We start from the raw sequence: 19001 nt of genomic DNA, 5'->3' as shown, positions 1-19001 counted from the left end.
AATTTGAGAACCACCGCACTACACCAGTGTTTCTTAACTTTTGGTGCATGAGAATCACCTGGAGAGCTACGAAGCAACACCAAGGACGGGTCATAGACGCCAGAGCTGGCTTCTGTATTTCACCAGCCTCCCCAGTGACTCCCACACCCTCCAAAGTGTGAGACTCACTGCACCACCCTATTATGGATCCAGCTCAGATCCAGAAACAAGGATGAATTAACTTCACACACCTGTGTGGGATTACTACCAAAGGCAACTCATTATTCTTCAATAAAAGATGGGCTCATGTACAACACAGTATAGTATCACTGATGAAGATTTTTGCTCCATCTTATGTTAAACTTGTGTGGGCTCCAAGGGGGTTTGTGAACCCCCCGAAACAGTAAGCAAACTTTGGGGGTGAGTGAGTGTGTGTGTCTACACACATTTTACTGGGGGAATAATGTATAATTTGCATCAGAATCTCAAAAGACTCCAGGACCCCAAGGAAGTGAGGAACCACTGTCATACTTTACCTGGTCATGAAAGCTTATGTGAATGAAATCCCTGTACTGGAGCCCTGTCGTTTGCAGGATGGAGCCAAAATGACAGCTGAGCTGATCACCTCCAACCAAGTCATATTCTGTTGTCCTGTTTCTGCAACTAAAACAGGGAGCAAAGGCGTTACTGTGCCAACCTGAGCCACTGACCAAGGCATATTAACCCCCACTGTCCCATTTTCCCAGCAAACGTGAGGACCAGAGTTTACGACTTTCAGGACTTAGCCTGGCTAACGTATAATGGCCTTTAAAAAATAAAATAAATTTCTGTGTATACTACTTTTTTTTTTTTTGTGAGGAAGATCAGTCCTGAGCTAACATCCATGCTAATCCTCCTCTTTTTGCTGAGGAAGACTGGCTCTGAGCTAACATCTATTGGCAATCCTCCTTTTTCCCCCCCTCAAAAGCCTCAGTAGATAGTTGTATGTCATAGTTGCACATCCTTCTAGTTGCTGTATGTGGGACGCAGCCTCAGCATGGCCGGAGAAACGGTGCGTCGGTGCGCGCCCAGGATCCAAACCCAGGCCACCAGTAGCGGAGCGCGTGCACTTAACCACTAAGCCACGGGGCCGGCCCACTGTGTATACTTCTTACCAGAGTTTTGACTTCTGGAATCATGTTAATGCTTTACATTCAAAAAATAAATCAACAACGATGGGAGAGACCCTAACATCACCAGTAATGGGACAAACTGGCATCACGTGTCTCCTGATATGATATACTAAGAAAGACACAACATTCCTCATGGAGCATTCCTGCCAGAAAGGTATAATTTGAATCTAATCATGAAGAAACCATCAGACAAATGTAAACTGAGGTCCATTCTACAAAATAGCTGGACTGTTCTTTTCAAAATGTCAGTATCATGAAAGACAAAAAATGACTGAGGAACTGTTCCAAATTGAAGGAGACTAAGGAGACATGACAACTAAACGCAATGTGTAATCCTGGATTGCAGGGAAAATTGCTCTGAAGGATATTATTGGAATAACTGGAAAAATGTGAATACAAGGTGTAAATTAGCTAAAGATTAAGGATAAGTTTCCCGAATTTTATAACTGTACTGTAGTTATGTAAAGAATGTCCTTGTTCTTCAGAAATACAGACTGAAGTAATTAGAGATAAAGAGGCAGGATGCCTGCATCTAAATCTCCAGTGGTGCAGGGGAAAAATACGTAAATACAGAGGAGGGACACAGCACACGGGACAAACATGAGTTGCAACTGGGGACTCTAGATAAAGGATGTATGGGAGTTATCAGTACTGCACTTGCAGTTTTTTTTTTTTTTTTAAAAGCAAGCTTTTTTTTTTTTTTAAGATTTTATTTATTTATTTTTTCCCCCCAAAGCCCCAGTAGATAGTTGTATGCCATAGCTGCACATCCTTCTAGTTGCTGTATGTGGGACTCGGCCTCAGGATAGACAGAGAAGTGGTGCCTCGGTGCGCGCCCGGGATCCGAACCCGGGCCACCAGCATCGGAGCGTGCTCACTTAACCACCAAGCCACGGGGCCGGCCCTGCAGTTTTTGAAATATTTCATAATAGAAAGTTTTTTTAAAATGGAAATATGATTATTTTTAGAAAATAAAGTATGGGGAATCATAGCAAGCGACATCCAGAAGGAAGAGGGAGGCCTCAGATGGTGCCAACCTACCAGTCACCACCAATCTTGCACAGCCCTGTAAATTGGTTTCTATAAATGTAGAGAGGCCAGCCATAAGCAGCTGCTGCAAACTGCATATAATGATGGCAATTTTCTAACTCTGCATCCAAATCAGCTTCCTGTAAGAGAAGAAAAAAACCTTTTTGTTTAGGGGAACCCTATGGAGAGGATGAACACACTAAGATCTTAAACTTGAATTCACATTCCTGATTCTTCCCTTTCCTTCTTCACTGAATAGACCTCTCAGGGGACTTCCATAGGGAAAACTGGTCCTTAAATACCCCTCATTTTATACGAATGCAGCAACTAACTCCAACAGTGGGAGTTAACGGCAAAAAAACCCCTAATGACTGCTCTGACTCCTGGTGAAATGAGCTGGTGACTTCCTGCTAGATGCACGTGAAGACTAGCAGACTTCCACGCCACTGCAACAAACGAGCTGCTAAGAACTAGGTGCTGGAATAAGGTGCAAACACATACACCTATGTGCAATTTTCTCTTTCAAAAGCATAAAAATCTGTGGCAGGAAAACTATCATCAAGCCAAGTGGAACTGTTTCTGCTCCCCAGGCCCAAAGAAGAGAGCAAACACATCAAGGGAGAATCAGGTCCTACCCTCGAAGGAATTTTTGATGTGTAGACTCCAACAGCCTATTTCCTAAAAGAGGCTGCTTTAAACATATAATAGATAGTCAAAATCAGATTCTAAGCCAACTGCTCCTGCAACTGCTGCTGGCTAGTTTTCTCTTTTTTTTTTGAATATTTACAAATAAGTGTAAATGTCAAAACTGTACAACCCAACAGAAACATGGGCTTACCTGGGAGGGCTCTGGGGGATGGCTGATCACTTCATCAGGCTCCTGGTTATTCCTGATATTGTCCTGCTGCTGATGGAGAAGAGTGAGGCCCGCCGCGATGTCGCTGGGCACCAGATCTGTGTCCTGGATGGGAGACCACAACGGCTTGTCATGAAACTCAGCAGGAATTGCCCAGGAGTTCCTTAAAATCTAGGTTTATATAGTTCACATGCACAGACACACAGATACAGTTACATGTAAAAAAGTATTTTAAAAAGTATTTTTCTTTCAGGACTTTTCCTATATGTGAGTTTAATGTTTTTTTACTACCCTGCCCTCAGACAAATCCAATGGAGAACATAAAAATTCTGCTGATCTCTATTTTCAAATTTCACCTCAAGTGACTTAGCTATCTTTAATCTACTTCACATCTTTTGTCAAGAGGGGGAGTAAATGGATAAATTCACTATCTTTGTAGTAATGGCTGATTTTAGCCCAAGTTTATACTCTCACCACTCAAGATGCCGTGAAGGTTCTGCTGAAAGGGTCCATGGTAGAGATTTATGAGACTGAATTTATACCCACAGACTACAGCAAGCCTCAAAAAGAACCTCAAACGAGGAAAGCAACACAGTGAGTCTCTTGAGCAGACTTACCCTTCTCTTTCAGGAGGGATATGGAACAGGCAGGAATCCTCAACCACCTTCAGGCACTTGTGGTCCCTAAGAAAGGACCAGGTACTGGCCACTTGGCCAATGGGCCATCAGTTCTGCCTAGGATGCAGGTTAAGACATCCTCCAAGAATAGCCAGATTCTCTTCTTCCTTCTTCCAACTATCTGAAGACTAGGTTGAAGCACTTCTTTAAAATTATCTAGGGGGACACACTTCTCTAATCCCTACATGGAGGCTGCTGCTACAGCCTGATGTTAGGCTACAGGGCCAGCCCTGGCCAGTGCAGACTCAGACACCACAGAGGGGTGAGAGACAGACCAGCAGGCAGGCAGGAGATGTCAAGAGAACTCCTCTCCCTTACTTGGTCTCAATACTGAATATAAGCAGTTTATCAGAGAACATTATATGAAACGACACACATTGGATGTGAAAAAAAAAATTATTTCCAAATCACTGAAGAAATTACTCTAGAATGATGACTTTCTGGATTGTAATAATCTATTCAAACATTTCTTCAAAAGTAGAATAATCTGTCATTTCTATCATGCTATAAAGTAGTAAGAAACCAAGGTCTGATACTACCTTGGATGCATGACACTGACTGTACCTGGTATCTGCTGAGTACCAGTTGGATATGAAAAGACAACCGGTGAATTATTCCCAAAATGTATAGGTTCCATTATTTAGTTTCTTAAAAACGAATTCAAAGTCTTAACAGTGTAATGAACAGGGGTCAACACCAGGATGCACCAAGTAGAAAGGCAGGGTCTGAAAATGCAGAGCCCTTGGTTAACGCTCCCTAGAGTACTTGAGTACTCACTCCAGGCAGGGTATTCACTCCCAATTCTACCACACACACAGATCACAAATTCTTAAAAGCTATTTTATGTGAACAGGAGGAGTGGCTCAAAATACAGAGTACTCATCTTAACATAAGATTTACTTAAACAGAAGAAAGAGACCAAACCAGACCCCTTTAGCTTACTGAAAAGCAGGTTGAGAAAAGCTCTGCCGTACTCGAAAAAGCAACTCGAGTACGGTCGTCTTTCCCAATACAACAGCACAAGAACTTGATTCTGGCTTCCCACACACTTGCAGCCGCTGTCTTGAGGCCATTAAGTAACTGGCTCGACTCATGACTATCCAGGCGACTGGGACCAGCTGAGGAATACGGAGCTATTTTCCCCCCCAGTGGGTCAAAGACAACGATAATGGTAACCACAGTGGAGGCGATGATAATCCAACTGCAAAACAGAGAGGAAAAGGGCTGATGACTGTGGGTCCTACGTCCAGATGCAGGAGCCAAAGGCTCCCTCCTGTGGGTTCAGTTTTTGCATCTGTACAACTGTGGCTCTAGTTACTGAGGGAGATGGGGATCTCCCAGAACCTGGCTGACATGAGCACTTGTGTCTTCTAGAAAGTTCCTTATGAGCCCACGGCTAACCCAGGCCCCTGAAAGATCAGAGCCCTAAAAGTAAAGACCACAAAAGAGAAAAGGAGCTGTCTAGTAGGCAGAATTGCAGCCTGGGCAAAGAAGCAGCCAGAACTTGTTCTCCACACCCCCCTGTCCATGACCCAGGCCCTTACTACTCCTCAGTGCCTCAGGCTTCTTCTCGGTAAAACCAAAAGAATTTTGCCGTACCGTGGGAGACTCTGAGAGGTCTTTCATTCATACGTTTAAATATTTCTAGACAGCCCACGATGTGCAAGGCACTGTGGATTCACTAATGTGTGTGCTAGTGGGAAGATGAACCTCTATGAAGGGACTCTGCTGCCCCTGGCTGTGCGACTCAGAAAGGCAGCATCAGCATGAGTCTCGGTTTCCTTATTTATAACACAAGGGGATGCAACTAGATCATTTCTAAGATTTTTAGCCTGGAAAATGCAAAAACCTTATTCTAGTATACTAGTCTCTGTTGCAATTCCTGACACTTATTTCTTCTCACCCTACCTTTAGTTTTTGCCCTTGTTTTGGTCGTCAGGTTTTCTTCTTTCTTATAAGAGAAGGGAAGGAATGCAGAAAAATGAGAACCAGTAAGAAAAAAAACTACATCAACAAATGCATAATGGAAGATGAATTATTTCTCAAGTATAAACAAGTGTCTCTAAATTTTTATGATTTACTCAAAAAGGTCCAATTTCTAACTATTTTAGGAAGCCTGCATGACATTGGGCTATCTGCAGGGACTCAGAAGTGCATTTGAGACAAGAAACTGAAAGAGAAGATGAAAGACCTCACCTGACAACGACGGTTGCAATGATGCCATTCACAACTGTCTTGTCACACTGAACACCGTCTGCCAGCCAGGCGGCCCCTAGAGAAGCCCAGACCATCTCTGGCAGAAAGAGCGCTAGGCGGATGTAAAGCAGCTTAGACATAGATTTCCGTGGTCCAGGATTACAAATGGTTCCTGAAATACAGAAAATATTCAAGCTGGTGACTTGCCTCTTCAGAGATGAAGAGCTTCCTTTCTACAAAAATAGAGCTATTAGAGCATATATTTGTACTGTACACACACCACCATCTGACTTTTTCTACTTGTAACTGGTGATCAATGCCTAAGTTTGAGAGCAAGTGACAAAGTGAGGAACGGGAAACATGACAAAAAGCCTCAGATTCGTTTCTTAGACTTATCAGGGTTTAAAAACACTTCTGGATTCTAACTAGGGTGACCATACAATCATTGTCCAAATTGGGATACTTTTGAGAGCAAAAGGTGCTATTAATAATTATGCTAGGACAACTGGCATAAAACAGAACAGTCCCAGGAAAACAGAGACACACAGTCACCCAGGTTCTAACAGCCAGGAAAATAAGCTCCACCATCTATTCGAGACCTGTATCGTTCCAGGCACCATCAAAAACGCTTTACACCCATTATTCTTCCACCCTCACGACAACTGTGAGATAGTCACCATCCCATTTCACAAATGAGGAAACTGAGGCTCAGAGAGCTTAGTAACTACTTTTTTTTTTTTTGTGAGGAAGATCAGCCCTGAGCTAACATCCATGCTAATCCTCCTCTTTTTGCTGAGGAAGACCGGCCCTGAGCTAACATCTATTGCCAATCCTCCTCCTTTTATTTCCCCAGAGCCCCAGTAGATAGTTGTATGTCATAGTTGCACATCATTCTAGTTGCTGTATGTGGGACGCGGCCTCAGCGTGGCCCAACAAGCAATGCGTCGGTGCGCGCCCGGGATCCGAACCTGGGCCACCAGTAGCGGAGCACGCCCACTTAACCGCTACGCCACGGGGCCGGCCCCTTAGTAACTACTTTCTAAAATATAATCCAGGTCTGCATGACACAGGCTCTCTGCCTCACCAATGCCCCCATGGTCCTCACTTTTGGAAATTGAACAATTCTGATGTGTGCAACCACTTGAAGAAGCCTAACATTTGGACACAACATTTTTAACTGCATTTGCAAAACACATCCAAGTATCAACAGAGGCCTGTGGGCTTTAATTCTTGATGTAAAACATCAACTCTCGGGGCTGTCCCAGTGGCGTAGTGGTTAAGTTCTTGTGCTCTGCTCCAGAGCCCACAGTTTGCGGGTTCGGATCCCAGGTGCAGACCTACACACCGCTTATCAAGCCATGCTGTGGCAGCGTCCCATATAAAGTAGAGGAAGATGGGCATGGATGTTAGACCAGGGCCAATCTTCCTCAGCAAAAAGGAGGAGGATTGGCAACAGACGTTAGCTCAGGGCTAATCTTCCTCCAAAAAAAAAAAAAAATCAACTCTCTCCCTTCGGGAAAAAGTTGTGATAAACACTAATTTAAGTAACATAAAAATGCCACATAATTAAAAACAACAACGATTGAAAAAAATCTAAGATCTAAAGAATGATATAGTAAGGAAATAGCTTTTGAATTCCAAAAATTATTTTCCATTAGAATGAATTACTTAGAGTCACATTTTAAAATATTAGATACTACCGGGCCTCATTTTTGGCTCAAAGACAAAATTTTATAAGGTAACTGAAATAGCACTCCCTCTGATGGACAATGAGGGCAGGTTTGTAAAAAATCAGTCCTGTATTTGGAGCTTGTTATTGTATAACAACAGCCAATCACCCAAGGAACAGGAAACAATATCTGCACGCGCATGCACACACACACGCGCACACGCACACTCACACAGAGCTGTTTCCTGGATGGCTGGGATTCCAAATAAGGGAACGCCCTAATAATGCTGTCAGCAGCACCAAGACCTGAAACCCCACAGACTGATACTGCATGAATGAAATAAATACATGAATAAGGAAGCAGGAAATGGAGTTCTGATTAAGGTTCCAGAAAAGAAATAAAATACTGAAAAAGTCTCCTTTGAATAGTTATGCCTGCCAAGGAGAACATTTTTATTCCATTTAGATATTTATTTGCTTCTCGAGATAGAGTTGCTGGTGTGGACCTGGCTGCTGCAGTGGGCATCTTGATGTCGAGGACAAGCAGAGTATGTCCCTGAATGTAATGTACTTCTTGGTGAAGTAACCCTATGATCCTTCATCAGACGTAGCCATTTACATAAGAGCAACAAGAAGAAGGCCTATGTCACAGAATCTTTGGATTCAACACCTCTAGCACTGCAGTACAGTCATGCATTGGGCAGGGAGATATTCCAAGAAATGCATCATCAGGCAATTTCTTCATTGTGCCAACATCACAGAGTATATTTACACAAACATAGATGGTACAGCCTACTACACACCTAGGCTATATGGTACTAACCTTACGGGACCACTGTCAAACCACTGACTGAAATGTCGTTACACAGCACATGACTGTAATCTTCTCCAGTATGAGATGAGCAATGAACTCTTGAGATACAAATGCAGAGGAGATGCTAGGAGATGTCCCATGATCAAAACCAAACATGGCAAAGGCAGACCTTGGATGTTGAGGGTGTTCTTCTATCAAAACATGGCAGTCATGGGGCCAGCCTGGTGGCATAGCAGTTAAGTGTATGTGCTCCACTGTGGCGGCTTGGGGTTCGGATCCCAGGTGTGCACCGACGCACCGCTTGTCACGCCATGCTGTGGCGGCGTCCCATATAAAGTAGAGGAAGGTGGGCACGGATGTTAGCCCAGGGCCAATGTTCCTCAGTAAAAAAGAGGAGGATTGGCATCGGATGTTAGCTCAGGGCTGATCTTCCTCACAAAACAAACAAGCAAAAAGAACACGGCAGTCATGAGGGTGGACCTTCCCTAATTAAACCTCCCATAGGGTAGGAACAGTAGGATTTGACCAGGGAGGTTCTCAAATCAAAACTAGAAACTACCACAACAATATCAAGATTCTTCCAAACTAAACTATATATATATATATATATATATATATATTTTAATTTTATTTATTTATTTTTTCCCCCAAAGCCCCAGTAGATAGTTGTATGTCATAGCTGCACATCCTTCTAGTTGATGTATGTGGGACGCGGCCTCAGCATGGCCGGAGAAGCGGTGCGTCGGTGCACACCCGGGATCCGAACCCGGGCTGCCAGCAGCGGAGCGCATGCACTTAACCGCTAAGCCACAGGGCCGACCCACCAAGTAACTATATTGATGACCAAGAAAAAGAAGCATCAGTCTTGTGGATAAAGATGACTCAATTCTATTTGTTCCAAATATGCCCTCTACAACTTGTAGTGTTTCTTTTAGAGAGGTATATCAGCCAAAAGCTAAATAAACACGGTTTCTCAGCTCAAACGACAGATTAATTATTGAGAAGACTTATGAAACAAAAGCGGCAATGGAAGTTATCCATGTATCAAGAATAAAATTTACCAATGTGTTAACAGATATTAAAAAACATACCTAAGTCAGCAGAAGGAGGGAAATAATAAAAATCAGAGCAGAAATAAATGAAACTGAAATTAAAAAAACAGTAGAAAGGATCAATGAAACAAAGAGCTGGTTCTTCGAGAAGATAAACAAAATTGACAAACCCTTAGCCAGACTCACCAAGAAAAAAAAAGAGAAAGCTCAAATAAATAAAATTAGAAATGAAAAAGGAGAAATTACAACAGATTCCACAGAAATACAAAAGATTATAAGAGAATACTATGAAAAACTACATGCCAACAAATTGGATAATCTAGAAGAAAGGGATAAATTCCTAGACTCACACAACCTCCCAAAACTGAATCAAGAAGAAATAGAGAACCTGAATCAACCAATCACAAGTAAAGAGATTGAAATAGTAATCAAAAACCTCCCAAAAAATAAAAGCCCAGGACCAGATGGCTTCTCTGGAGAATTTTACCAAACATTCAAAGAAGAATTAATACCTGTCCTTCTCAAACTATTCCACAAAATAGAGGAAGATGGAACACTTCCCAACACATTCTACGAGGCCAACATCACCCTGATACCAAAGCCAGGCAAAGACAATACTAAGAAGGAAAACTACAGACCAATATTCCTGATGAACATAGATGCAAAAATCCTCAACAAAATATTGGCAAACCGAATACAGCAATACATTAAAAAGATCATACACCATGATCAAGTGGGATTTATACCAGGGACACAGGGATGGTTCAACCTCTGCAAATCAATCAATGTGATATACCACATTAACAAAAGGAGGAATAAAAACCATATGATCATCTCAATAGATGCAGAGAAGGCTTTTGACAAGATCCAACAATCATTTATGACAAAAACTCTCAACAAAATGGGTATAGAAGGAAAGTACCCTAACATATAAAGGCCATATATGACAAACCCACAGCCAACATCATACTCAATGGGGAAAAACTGAAAGCCATTCCTCTGAAAACAGGGACAAGACAAGGGTGCCCACTCTCGCCACTCTTATTCAACACAGTACTGGAGGTTCTGGCCAGAGCAATTAGGCAAGAAAAAGGAATAAAAGGAATCCAAATAGGCAAGGAAGAAATGAAACTCTTGCTGTTTGCAGATGACATGATCTTATATATAGAAAACCCTAAAGAATCCATTGCAAAACTATTAGAAATAATCAACAACTACAGCCAAGTGACAGGGTACAAAATCAACTTACAGAAATCAGTTGCATTTCTACATACCAACAACGAACTAACAGAAAGAGAACTCAAGAAGACAATCCCATTTACAACTGCAATAAACAGAATAAAATATCTAGGAATAAATTTAACCAAGGAAGTGAAAGACCTATATAATGAAAACTATAAGACACTACTGAGTGAAATCAGTGATGAGATAAAGAAATGGAAAAAGATTCCATGCACTTGGATTGGAAGAATAAACATAGTTAAAATGTCCATACTACCTAAAGCAATCTACAGATTCAATGCAATCCCAATCAGAATCCCAAGGACATTCTTCACAGAAATAGAACAAAGAATACTAACATTCATATGGGGAAACAAAAGACCCCGTATAGCTAAAGCAATCCTGAAAAAGAAGAACAAGGTTGGAGGAATCACAATCCCTGACTTCAAAACATACTACAAAGCGATAATAATTAAAACAGCATGGTACTGGTACAAAAACAGACACAGGCAGCGCGCTCCGCGTCCCCTGGATCTGTCTCTTGCTTCAACAGTGTTTGGACGGAACAGACCCAGGGACGCCCCCTTCTTCCAGCCTCCGACCACCTTCCAACCTCTCTTCCAGTCGTAGCCTTCGGACCAGCTCAGCCATCCTCTACCTCCGGCGGGACCAACCAACACCGATTTTTTGAGCTCAGCTCCTTACTGCCATCAACCATGAGTTCCCAGATTCGTCAGAATTATTCTGCCGAAGTGGAGGCCGCGGTCAACCGCCTGGTCAACATGTATCTGCGGGCCTTGTACACCTACCTCTCTCTGGGCTTCTATTTCGACCGCGACGATGTGGCTCTGGAGGGCGAGTGCCACTTCTTCCGCAAGTTGGCGGAGGAGAAGCGTGAGGCGAGGGCGCGGAGCGTCTCTTGAAGATGCAAAACCAGCACGGCGGCCGCACCCTCTTCCAAGACTTGCAGAAGCCGTCCCAGGATGAGTGGGGCAACACCCTGCAGGCTATGGAAGCTGCCATGGCCCTGGAGAAGAATCTGAACAAGGCCCTCTTGGATCTGCATGCTCTGGGTTCTGCCCACTCAGACCCCCATCTCTGTGACTTCCTGGAGAACCACTTCCTAGAGGAGGAAGTGAAACTCATCAAGAAGATGGGTGACCACCTGACCAACATTCACAGGCTCGCTGGCCCCCAGGCTGGGCTGGGCGAGTATCTCTTGGATAGGCTCACCCTCAGGCATGACTAGGAGCCTCCGCAGTCCAGCAGCCTTTGAGGGGCCCTTCTGGCAACCCCTTGGTGTCAGAGCTTCTGCCTGAGCCTCTTCCTGAAGCCACTAGGTAGCTTTTTAACCACCCTGGAGCCCTCTCCCAAGCCGTGGACCAAATAGAAACAATGAAGCTTTTTGCAGCAAAAAAAAAAAAAAAAACAGACACAGATCAATGGAACAGAATTGAAAGTCCAGAAATAAAACCTCATATCTATGGGCAGCTAATCTTTGAAAAAAGAGCTAAGGACATACAGTGGAGAAAGGAAAGTCTCTTCAATAAATTGTGCTGGGAAAACTGGACAGCCACATGCAAAAGAAGGAAAATAGACCATCTTCTTTCCCCATACACAAAAATTAACTCAAAATGGATCAAAGACCTGAAGGTAAGACCTGAAACTATAAAACTCCTGGAGGAAAATATAGGTAGTACACTACTCGCCATCAGCCATAAACGGATCTTTTTGAATTCCACGTCTACACAGAAAAGGGAAACAAAAGAAAAAATAAACAAGTGGGACTTCATCAGATTAAAGAGCCTCTATAAGGCAAATGAAACCAGGATCAAAATGAATAGGGAACCCACCGGCTGGGAAAAAATATTTGCAAACTATATATCTGACAAGGGATTAATCTCCATAATATACAAAGAACTCACACAACTGAATAACAAAAAAAAAAAAAAACAATCCCGATCAAAAAATGGGCAGAGGAAATGAACAGACACTTCTCCAAAGAAGATATACAGATGGCCAATAGGCACATGGAAAGATGCTCAACATCATTAGTCATCAGGGAAATGCAAATCAAAACCACACTAAGATATCACCTTACACCCGTTAGAATGGCTATAATTACCAAGACAAAAAACAACAAATGCTGGAGAGGCTGTGGAGAAATGGGAACCCTAATCCACTGCTGGTGGGAATGCAAACTGGTGCAGCCTCTATGGAAAACAGTATGGAGATTCCTCAAAAAATTAAAAATAGAAATACCTTATGATCCAGCTACCCCCCAACTGGGAATCTATCTAACGAACCTGAAATCAACAATCCAAAGAGGTTTATACACCCCTATGTTCATCGCAGCATTATTCACTATAGCCAAGACATGGATGGACCTGGAGGGTATTATGTTAAGTGAAATAAGCCAGAAAGAGAAAGACAAACAGTGCATGATTTCACTCATATGTGGAAGGTAAACCAACACACAGACAGACAGAACTGTTTGGTGGTTACCAGGGGCTAGGGGGTGGGGGGTGGGCACAAGGGGTGGAGGGATGCACTTATATGGTGACTGATAAACAATTATGTACAACAAAATTTCACAATAAAAAAATAAATAAATAAAAAGAAAAAAAACATACCTAAAATTTACAGTTTGTAAAAGAACACTGATTTTGTGCAGGTAAGGTACATAAAGGGCAATAAGTTCAAATAGTTCAAGAGGGTATAAAGTAGATATTAAGCCTTGCTCCCCACGCTGAACTTCAGTCTTTCAGTTACCTTCCTAGACGTAAACTAGTAACTTGTGTAGGCACCCAGAGTCTGCATATAAACAAAATATGTAACATATATACCCTTTAGAAAAAAGCAGCAAACTACATACAATGTCCTGTACCTTAGCATATTGGAAATCACTCCTTTTCTCCTCACAAAGTATTCCTCATTCTGTTTCACAGATGCACAGTAGATCTTCATATCAATGAACTACACTTTACCTAACAGTGGCCTATTGACAGGCATTTCCAATCTTTCGTACCTACAGACAATACTGCAATGAACATCCCTACTAGTACTTCTTTGCACACGTGCAAACACATAAGAAAAAATTGACTGATACACACACACACACACACACACAGAGCCAAACTGGGCTTCCAAGAGATTCAACCAATTTACATTCCCACCAACTAAATGAGCTGCCTGTTTCTGCACAGCCTCACCAACTCAATGTATTATCTAACTGAATTTTTCTTACTGTGATTGAAACTGAACGTCTTTTATATATGTAAAAGTCACATATTTATTCTGCTGTTCATGATCTTTGCCCATTTTTCTACTGATTATTGGTCTTTTTCTTATTTATCATAGAAGCCCTTATATATTAAGGAGATTGGCTCTAAGTCTCATGAGTTATATTTTTTCCCATCTGTCTTTTTTTTCTTCATGGTTTTTCACTGAAATTTACATAGCATTTTTAATAAAGTATACAATGCTAATTATTTGTAATAAATTGGCAATTAAACTAACATGTTTTTATGAAATACTGTTTTCAGTTCAGCTGTGATTATCTCTAGCCACAAGTAACAGAAAATCCAACTCAAACCAGTTTAATAACAGGAAGGTCTTGTACTGACTTTAGGGACTGGAAGCACAGAGCCAGGACAGGCATCAGAGCTCCCTGTGCTTCTCACAGCCCTGCCCTCTTCTGTACGTCAGCTCATCCTGGCTGTGAGTGGAGATACAGCAGGAACTCAGCAGCTCATCCACGCACAGCACCATCCAAAAGGAAAACAGTATGTTGCTTCTGGATCTTTCCTAGAGGAGCAAAGAAGGACTTCCCCAGAATTTCCCAGCAAAATCCCTGAATTTCACTGGCCCAAACTGGGTCACATGTCCATTCCTGAACCAATCACTGACACACGAGGATTATTCCTGAGGTGGGCAGAGGGCCAGCTTCTCTGACACATATGCTTAGTATATGAGGGATGGGGGAACATCCTGAATAAAATTGGGTTCTGTTTGGAGGAGGCTGCTGGATAGACGATCCACCCATAACATCCTGTATGACCCACAGATGTTTTCTGAACTCTGACCAGAAGTGTGTGATGGTGCAGGCACTGTGCAAGTGCCTAGGAGTGAATATGGCCATCCATCACCAGGGTGAGAATGTGCCCTGACACCACCAAAAATATCTGAAAGAAAACATTTAAGGAAAAGAAAGCTGACACTTACTGCTTCAAATCTGAACCCACTACTACAGTTGTAAACTTGGTATACCAACCAGAATGTGACATGAACAAAAAGGGCAAATAATTTAGATAATGCTATATCTGAAAAGACACCAATCTAAATCCTTCATCTTTCAGAAATTCTGACTTCATTAATAACTTCATAGTGCTAAAGCCACATTGTCCACATTCAGTTCCCTCTTTTCCTTCAGCATCCAGCACCAATGACAATCCAGACTTGGGGACCGACACACACCACAGAACTGGGACCTTCTTTGAACCAGACCCTATGCATTCATGTTCTCAGAGGTATACTAAAATACACAGAGCTCTATTTTCTATATATTACTATAGAAGGCAGGCAAATGCCACGCTTCTTGGTCATCAAAACCCTAAGGTCTTTTTCTCATGAAACACTTTGCCACTAACATTTCTCTCTATATTTCTCCCCGTGAACTATCATCTTTTAAGTTCCAGTCTACCATTCCAAACTGTCAGGATCTTGATTTTGTCACCCATGTATCAGCTCGCCCTCCCAGTTTTATCACCATCATCATCTACAATCTGTAAGCATGCCTCCTACATCCCGATTCAAGCAGTGATAAAACACTGAAACACATTAGATGGTGGCATGCCATACAGCTCTGCCTTTGACTGATGAGTTTTTATTTACTAATGCATTTCTTTATTAGTCACTAGAGTGCTCAGCTCATCCTACGAACCAGAGCAATCAAACAAGGAAGGTTTCCAACATTTTCAGAGACAGTCCCAGTTAAGTGACTGTATGCAGAAAACAGTACATGTAGAAAAAAATTATCATTAAGAATAGATGTAAAGGCCAGCCGGTGGCATAGCGGTTACGTTTGCATGCTCCACTTCGGAGGCCCAGGGTTCACAGGTTCAGATCCCGGGTACGGACCGATGCACGGCTTGTCAAGCCGTGCTGTAGCAGCATCCCATATAAAGTAGAGGAAGATGGGCATGGATATTAGCCCAGGGCCAATCTTCCTCAGCAAAAAAAGGGGAGGACTGGCATTGGATGTTAGCTTAGGATTAATCTTCCTCGTTAAAAAAAAAAAAAGGAACAGATGTAACTCTTACAACTCATTAATAAAAGGACAAATAACTCGATTTAAAATTGGGCAAAGGATCTGAATAGACATTTCTCCAAAAATAATATACAAGTGGCCAATAAGCATATGAAAGGATGCTCAATATCACTAGTCATCAAGGAAATGAAAATCAAAACCACAATAAGATACCATTTCACATCCACTAGGATGGCTATGATCAAAAAGCCAGATAATAACAAGTGTTGATGAGGATGTGGAGAAACGGGAACCCTTATGAACTGCTGGTGGGAAAGAAAAACGGTACAGCTGCTTGGAAAACAATCTGGCAGTTCCTCAGAAGGTTAAACATAGAGTTACCAAATGATCTAGCAATTCCACCCCTATGTACATATCCAAGAGAAATGAAAACATGTCTAGACAAAAACATGTATGCAAATGTTCATAGCAGCATTGTTTATAATAGCCAAAAAGTGGAGAGAAGCCAAATGTCCATCAGCTGAGGAATGAATAAGTAAAATGTGGTAATCCATTCAATGTAATTATCACTCAGCCATAAAAAGTAATGAAGTACTATACATGCTATAACATGTATGAACCTTGAAAACCTTATGTTAAGTTTAAGAAGCCAGACCAAAAGGCCACACAGCGGATGATTCCACCTATATGGTGTCCAGAATAGGCAAATCTATAGGCAGAAAGCAGATCAGTGGATGCCTAGGGCTGAGAGAATTAGGGAGAAACGATGAGTTATTGCTAATAGGTACAGGATTTCCTTTTGGGGTGATGAAAATGTTCTAAAATTGTGGTAATGGTTGCACAACTCTGTGACTATACTAAAAATCATTGAATTGTACACTTTAAATCGTGTGGTGTATCGCATGGTGTGTGAATTATATCTCAGAGAAAAGGCTACTCTACCTTTCATGCTGACATGCACGATGGCTGACAGAGTACATATAACAAGTGCCAAGAGAACCAAGAGAACGATCAAGTAAGTGCTGAGCAGGACTCCACCAGCACAGTCCAGCTTCCCTCTGTGCATGAGGTACAGAGTCAGGATGCCAATCCACCTGTGGAGAAATAGAGAGGGTCAGAAACGGAACCCAACGAGCTGCTTTATAAAACACAATAGAAAGAAATAAAAGGAGTTAATATTTTCCAAAACAAGGCGAGGCTTGCTTTGGAATATAATTTTCATCAATAAAAGATCCACTAAGTCAACTTAAGACTATGACTTTTTTTTAAATGAGCTTTATACTTTCTATGTGTACATAATTGTTCTTATCCTATGCCTGCTGTAATACATGAGAGGCATTTAAAGCCATAAGCAAGCAAACAGAATGTGAGCTGCTGGAAAACAGCCCCATGGTGACTCAGAAATACCCAACTGGTAAACCAACAAACTATATACTTGACTAAATTATTAACAAGAGAATTTTTCTTCTGTGGATCAAGAAGAAATTGACAAACACCCATTGTAATATACTGTGTGCAGTACAAAAACAAGGGGGCGGCAAGCAAGCTCTGCCAAGATGTTCCACGGTGAACACTGAGAAACTTGAAAGGACAAGCATTGTGGACTCAAATATATATTTCACAGTTCAGTGCAAAACAAAGCAAAACAGCAACAAACAATGCAAAGAAATAGTGACTCATGACTAGAGCTATTTCAGCAGAGGGCCGAGCACCATTTGGCAAGAACTCTGTATTAATAATTCAAGCGCAGACATGGAATTGGATTAATTTTTTATGCTTTTGTCAGTTTTGATATTACGACACTGTGTCTAGAAATAACGGGAAATGATCTCGGAAAGACTTGGCCCTGAAAACTATGAAACTCTGAAAACTACTGAGAAGCAGCTCATAACATTTCGTGTTTTTATATTCCTTTCCCCTCAAGAATCTATTTGTTTATAACAATGATATTATTCCTTGCTCAGACCCTCTGGGAACAGACTTCAGGGACCCAATTCCACTTCCCACCGACTGCACACTTGGAAAGACAAGAACATATACGCCACGCCTGTCTGCTCCTCAGGGAATCCAGCCACCACCGGCTCAAGAACAGCCCTGAAGGGTGTTATTTCCCGTCCTTCACTGGGCAGATACGAGATACTGCGCGTTTCCACGGAGAGCGCCCGAATGATGTCAGTGGCTGCACCCGGCTGCGGAAGGAGACACACCTCCCCTCCCCACCCCCCCCCTCCCCCCCCCTCCCCCTCCCGAGACCCTGGCTTTGGTGGGCAGTGAAGTCCCGGCGGCTCCCAGCGCCAGGTCTCCGCGCCGCATCGCGGACGTCCGGCCGCGGGCCCCTGGTGTGACCTGGGCACGGCCGACCCGCCCTGGGCCTCAGTCTGCCACCTCTAAAACGGGGAGAGTAACAGCAGACCTCCTCGGGCGGTGGAGAGGCCTAGATGGAGAACACAGGGCACCGCGTCGGCGCGCAGGCACCTGGCGACACTGTCATCACTCGCGGACGCTCGCCCTTCGCTCCCTCCTCGACCCAGTCCACCCGCCCGCCGAGTCCGTGCCCTTACCACAGCACTCGCAGGAACAGCTCGAAGAACCCGGGGAAGACCAAGTCGTCGCTGGCGATGGCCCAGCGCCGGCTGAAGAGCACCATCCCGGGCATGGCGAAGGCCCCGCCGCCCAGCCTGAGGCCACACCGCCGAGAGCCTGTCTACCCTCCGGGCCCGACGCCCTCCGCCACCAAACAGACCGCGACTCCGCGCAGGCGCACGCGAGGGCGGAGCCCGGCGCATGCGCACGCTGAGGCCGAGTCCGGGGGACGGGCGCTGAGCCCCGTGAGACCTCCGCTTGATCCTCTGCTCTTGTGCAGATACGCTGACACGGAAGACGCTGGTCAGTGTTTTCGCAGGTCTGCACGTGTGTGAAGTCCATGTTGCTAATATTCCCATTTTATAGATAAAGACTATTCGGGCCCTGTGGGATTATCCAGCCTAGAGACCCACGGCCGTTGGTGGCAGATCTGGGGCTCATCCCAGGTCTGTGGGACTCCAAGTCTGTGACGAAGTTGCCCCCT

At 43.2% G+C, this 19001-nt stretch overlaps 1 protein-coding gene across 1 annotated transcript in view; it reads right to left on the bottom strand.

The window, feature by feature from the left end:
* DAGLB (diacylglycerol lipase beta) overlaps nt 1–18685 on the bottom strand; it is a 36816-nt gene extending 18131 nt beyond the window's left edge. The window contains exons 1-7 of the mRNA XM_004440914.3: nt 18496–18685; nt 16877–17028; nt 5910–6081; nt 4656–4914; nt 3019–3141; nt 2193–2320; nt 516–642 (exon numbers count right to left, since the gene is read on the bottom strand). Coding sequence (XP_004440971.1) covers nt 516–642; nt 2193–2320; nt 3019–3141; nt 4656–4914; nt 5910–6081; nt 16877–17028; nt 18496–18590 — 1056 coding nt within the window. The 5' untranslated portion in view covers nt 18591–18685. The remainder of the gene's footprint in view (nt 1–515; nt 643–2192; nt 2321–3018; nt 3142–4655; nt 4915–5909; nt 6082–16876; nt 17029–18495) is intronic.
* Between the last annotated feature and the right edge of the window lie 316 nt (nt 18686–19001).

This window comes from Ceratotherium simum, chromosome 26, assembly GCF_057802395.1.
Source record: "Ceratotherium simum simum isolate JZ-2026a chromosome 26, ASM5780239v1, whole genome shotgun sequence".
Classification (NCBI taxonomy): Eukaryota; Metazoa; Chordata; class Mammalia; order Perissodactyla; family Rhinocerotidae; genus Ceratotherium; species Ceratotherium simum.
Note: the sequence above shows the minus strand (reverse complement) of the source record. Positions and strands in the feature narration are given on the sequence as shown.